At 40.8% G+C, this 5,452-nt stretch overlaps 2 protein-coding genes across 2 annotated transcripts; both read right to left on the bottom strand.

Annotated features, from left to right (window-relative positions):
- Positions 1-122: 122 nt before the first annotated feature.
- On the bottom strand, positions 123-1,755 carry SARC_12835 (hypothetical protein; the record flags this gene model as incomplete). Its single annotated transcript, XM_014293052.1, has 3 exons — positions 123-591; positions 937-1,020; positions 1,513-1,755. Coding segments are annotated over 3 exons (796 nt in total), but the record flags the coding sequence as incomplete, so codon positions are not given.
- Positions 1,756-2,559: 804 nt separating this feature from the next.
- Positions 2,560-5,389, bottom strand: SARC_12834 (hypothetical protein). The gene is made up of 3 exons (XM_014293051.1): positions 5,316-5,389; positions 3,733-3,858; positions 2,560-3,104 (listed from the first exon to the last, which is right to left on the bottom strand). The coding sequence occupies exons 1-3, from the start codon at positions 5,366-5,368 to the stop codon at positions 2,918-2,920; spliced, it is 366 nt and encodes a 121-aa protein (XP_014148526.1). The 5' UTR covers positions 5,369-5,389; the 3' UTR covers positions 2,560-2,917.
- Between the last annotated feature and the right edge of the window lie 63 nt (positions 5,390-5,452).

Raw genomic sequence — 5,452 nt, 5'->3', positions numbered from 1 at the left:
ACTATATATATATATATATATATATATATGTTTATATGTGTGCCATATACACACCGTCATATATCTGCATTGTCAATACACAAAAGTACGTTTACTCTGCCTATAACCACAAAAACACCTACCTTCTCTCACCGCGCTGCTATCCCCGTTTGCAGCCGAAGTATAGGATCGTGTATTCTGTGACGAGCTCGAGTCAGCAAATAACACCATATCCTCGTCCCGATATAAACACACAGCGGAAAGCGGGCAGTTCGGTACATTCAGGTCCGTCCGCACCAACGAACACGTGGCCGAGTCAAACAGCCACACAATCACCTGCCCGTCGCTGCACAGGACACTCACGTAGGGATCGGCGATGTCGGCGGAGATGATACTTATCTCGCCATGCGTGTGTGTGCTTGCTTCTGTGTTGCTGTGTGGGTCTGTGCCGGTGCTAGGACCCTTAGGCGCGTCTGTGAGCAGAGGTGTGTTTGTGTCTGCATGTGTGCCGGTGGGTGCGGCGTGACTGTGCCGTTCTGTGAGAGTGTCGCTGAGAGTTATGTCCTGTAACTCGTCCAGGTCTCGCAGCAGCACCAGTCCTTGCGGATGGACCTGCAGATGAGAACGGGTTCAGAATTTAGGGCTAGGGTTTAGGGTTTGGGGTTTAGGGTTTGGGGTTTGGGGTTTAGCATGCCGCGCCAAATGACGGGATATACATGAGTGAACACTGAGGAATACGAGGCCATTGAACAAGGACTAACGCCCAGGGGGTCCGTAGAACAACACCACCACGCCCAATGATAGACTTGCAGTACCAGTCAAGTATGGATCATTTACCACAGGCAAACGCCTCTCATACCCAGGACACGTTTACAGTACGTATATGCACATATACAGTACACGTATACAGTACGTATATGCACATATACAGTACACGGATACAGTATGTGAACATACCTGCAGGATGAACCCGCGACTCCCCACATTGGCAACTAGCAGGGTTTGCACACCGGCGTGGAAGCTATGCGGTTCAGCTTTGACCTGAAGAGATGGTAACAAGTGATAGTGTGTGTGTAAAGTGATAGTGTGTGTGAATAAGTATAAATGGCGCTGTGTACAGGTATAAATACATCCATGGGGCGCAGGCGTTGGGAAAAATTGATGTAGCATGTACATATTATTGTGAATTGGCTGAGAGAAAATACGAAAAAACCTTCCTAGGCGCGTAGGTCCTATTATAATTCGACAATATAATCAAATTCACAACCAAATAAATATGACATATATATAATCACATTCTCAACCAAATAAACATGACATATAAGCGCTGATAGTAGACAGCCGTGCATGTCACGTACACCCGGTTGGTCTCCCATTCAATCAGCCTAGACACCAGACATCTCATAGCAGAAGCGCCTACGGATTACATACAGCAGCCGCACTCCCAACCCTAGACCCACAACGCGTACTATGTTAGTACCGAACTGCATATGACCAGAAACACTTGGACGCCCTAGAGCCTATGGGCTTTACCTGGGCCAACTCCTCGTCGGTGCGTAACACCATGGTACTGTCATCGGTGGACAAGAACAGGTAGGAGTGAAACTCGTTCTTTTTCTTCTCTTCTTCATCTTCCCTTTTGCTGTCCGCATTTCCTGCTTTATTGTCCACTATGGGGTCTTCGCCGGTACGTCCTCTGCTGCCGTAGACAGCCCACATGGCATTGCGTGTTTCGAGCGGGAAGGTGGTCAGCACCTGGATGTAGTAGTTGAGCATGTATTTGTTAGAATTTGTCTATTAATTTATATATATATATATATATATATATATATATGTACTATATATATATATATATATATATATATAATATATATATATATATATATATATATATATATATATATATAATAATATATATATATATATATATATATATATATATACATATATATGTATACTTATATATATATATGAATACGTATACAGATGCATATATGTGTGTTTGCATGTGTATACATATTCATACTTACACACGCATACACATTATATATATATATACATGCATGCATATATATGTATATATATATAAGTATATGAATGCATGTGTATATATGTTCAGAATATATATATATATATAATGTATATTCATATATATATATAATGTATATTCATATATATATATAGCTATATAATTTTATATATATGTACATACGTATGTATGTATTTATTTATATTTATATGTGTATATATATGTATATGTATATATATATGTATATGTATTTCACATACATTTATAAAGGCTGAAACAAAGCAACGGTAGCTTTAAAACAGATACACACTGGTCGCGCGTGCTTGGACAAAATGTTAAATCCAAGGGCTTCACGCATGGAATCAGAAGATATTGATCACTACAGCAGTACAATTATGTCATTGAGATCTTGCTCTAGGTAAAATATCATAGGACATTATCTGACCAGTTCAGATATATTTTCCGTGATGGTTAGTAAGGGTACTTTCCCGTATATTGAATTTTTAAAACTGAAGCCTTTTCTGCTATTCTCGAATGAAATATCTCTATTTTTCATACTGAAGCATGTTCTGCTATTGACAATGTATTTATTTTATTTCTGAAACTGACCTACTGACATAAATAGATGGAGGTCTTGTACTAGTCATCTCACTTGCTCTGGTTATATCTCATCCATTGCACTGAAGAACCTTTCGATATTAGTACATCGCAATCTAGGTTATTTTTAGCGTGAATCAAGTTTATAGCGGTCTCCATTCATAGCCTTATCGCCAAGCCAGGTAACTCCCCATTAATTCATCTCTGGTTGACTAATTCTGCACTCTAATATTGGTATAATACGCACTGATCAGTATTCAGACCAATACCACGCCGTGCTTCCGTATATCCGTTGATGCTACAAGTCGTTTTCTAACTTGTCAGCAATGGATCATCTGTCGTTGTGGATAGGCCTGATTCGCCTCCATCGGACCTCACAGACAGCCCTTGTCTGCGAGTACTCATAGCTAAGAAGATGTATCCCACAGCGTTTCCGGTTAGGAACAGGATGGAGAGGATGGTGGTGAACTCGATACACAGGAACACCGGGACAATCGAGCTGCATGGAGGAGGGATACAAGTGCACAGTCAATATGGCACAAGTGTTGTACTGGAAATGGTCACTGTAGCACACTAATTGTACATATCATAGTACATACAACACACTTATGGCACATACAATATACCTCACGAGGGTTTCGGATTGAAAAAAGTAAAAGAGTGTGGTCGTGAAGTCTATTCTATGCACACGAATACTCGGACAACCAAGCTGAAATAGGTGAGAGCACGTGTACGTTGATAGTTCGGTACAATTATACTGGTGTGGAGAATCCGTTGATCATGTATGAGGCAACGCACATGTATTAATTTCAGTTCAAGTGAACGGATTGTTTCTTGCAGCGTTTTCGACTAAAAGTATAGTACAGAGTAAGAAAGAGAAAACAATACACTACAACACCAGAACATTTAAGCTACATACAGCAAACAACTGTATACTTCGTAAAGAGCGGGTTTGAGAAATAAAACTGGATATACGCTTAGGTGAACACACTATATGGGCATCAACTTACAAGATACAGAATACAGAAGACACCCTGCTGCCACAATTGGACCCTATCAGACCAATGCACAAATATTGAATACCCGGAAAGGCCAACTAGTGCATGAAAACTCCCACTATGACTTACGCGGTATAGAAGACCCCCTTCTGCCAGCATTTGACGCCGTCGAACCTGGCATGCAGGCCCTGTGTGAACTCTGAGATGCGATAGATCAACGGTGCTTCAATCACAGCAGTCACCATCGACATAAACCTGGCAGGACAGAAAGGTACACATGAGGCTAGCATAAGTAAACAGCAGACTGATAGTGTGTGTATATTATGTAATGGCATCTATATCTGGAATGAATGCTCAGGATATCAGTACAAATCCCTTGATCTGTATACACAGTCCGTTTGTAGGGGGGGGGGGGGGGGGGAGTCAGAATGACCCGCCGTTTGATAACGTAGTGTGGTGTGTGAGGAAGTACCGTAGTATATAAAGGGATGTAACGGACTAATTGATCCAGCATCACATGCGAGATAGTGGTATGCTTGTTGTGTGGTCAGTTTACAAGGTATATATCATGATCAGAATGTAATGAAGTATACATTAAACCCAAGCGTTGTACTATTTGAAGCAGTGACGATTGAACTCGGATAGTCGCTTATACCATCGTTACGCATGAAAACGTTCCCTGCGTGCATCGAAAGCCTTTACAGATGATTGATCACGCCTTCGTAACAATATGAGGAGCCTAAACCATATAGCATAAAGTATACTATATATGTCTTCCGACAGACTAGCGTTACCGGCGCAATAAACATCGACAGGCTTTCCCACAAAACAGGATACTTGCAGTCTATACAGCAGCACAAGGATAAGGTAAGGATACGACTTCGAAACTACCAGTGAACATAAGCATAAGTGAACAAAGTTAACGCTCAGGCTATATGCATGGCCCTTCATATGCAGGTGCTTGGAAGGTACATTATTTACATGCGGGTAGAAATACAGACGACATACTTCAATGACGATTACACTCAAATCCAGTCAAAGTGGGTAACGACAAGTATCTGAAACCACAACTGTACAATCCCTTTCGAATTGGCATAATGTGTATATAACCAGAAAGGAAGGAAGAAAAGGTGGGTATCTGGCATCGACATTGCGTGCATCCCTATACGTGTACGACACTTACACGATGTAGCAGTCACAAAAAAACAACAAAAGAAATGTAAAACTAATTCTATATCCAAAAAGCGGCAATGCATAGACAACTGGTACCTTTTATATGCCCACGAGGGGAGAATAAGAGGTACCAGAAACTGGTAGTGTCGAGATGGTCCTGCTCCGTAAAGAACACTGACATTATGCTTGTTCTTAGAAGAAGAATATAACAGGTTTCTGAAACTGTTGCCGTGCACATGCGTCTGCTACGACTATCGAAGTTTGTGACACCTAAATGTCAACATACTTTTTCTTTCTAAGTATAATCAATACAGTGGACATAGATCTGCTATGCATATATTGTTTACGTCATGTATATGCCACCAGGGGGATAGCTATGTGACTGAGTACAATACATTGTACATCAGCTTGATAAGCATCTGATAACATTATATAAAATGAAGCACTGGACCCATAAATATACGTACCAAAGATGTGCATCAGACACCCAAACATTATAGACGCCCGCAGACTTGCGAATGTATAAATTAGAAACATACACTATATACATGCCCACGAGGATGCACATAGGATGGAAAGAAAGCATCGCCATAACGCCAGTGAAGAAAAGTCCTGGGATGAAAAAAAGACGATTATAAATGAGCATGTGAGGAATTACAATATATACAAAATACAC

This window comes from Sphaeroforma arctica, assembly GCF_001186125.1.
Source record: "Sphaeroforma arctica JP610 unplaced genomic scaffold supercont1.2635, whole genome shotgun sequence".
NCBI lineage: Eukaryota > Ichthyosporea > Ichthyophonida > Sphaeroforma > Sphaeroforma arctica.
This window is presented reverse-complemented; position numbering and strand designations above follow the sequence as displayed.

Excerpts from the sequence above, each read along its gene's own strand:
- SARC_12834 (XM_014293051.1), bottom strand. The coding sequence starts at position 5,368 with ATGGCGATGCTTTCTTTCCATCCTATGTGCATCCTCGTGGGCATGTAT. Across the intron at positions 3,859-5,315 it reads CTCGTGGGCATGTATATAGT|GTTTATGTCGATGGTGACTG; the intron begins GTATGTTTCTAA and ends CTGTCCTGCCAG. Across the intron at positions 3,105-3,732 it reads AAGGGGGTCTTCTATACCGC|CTCGATTGTCCCGGTGTTCC; the intron begins GTAAGTCATAGT and ends TCCTCCATGCAG.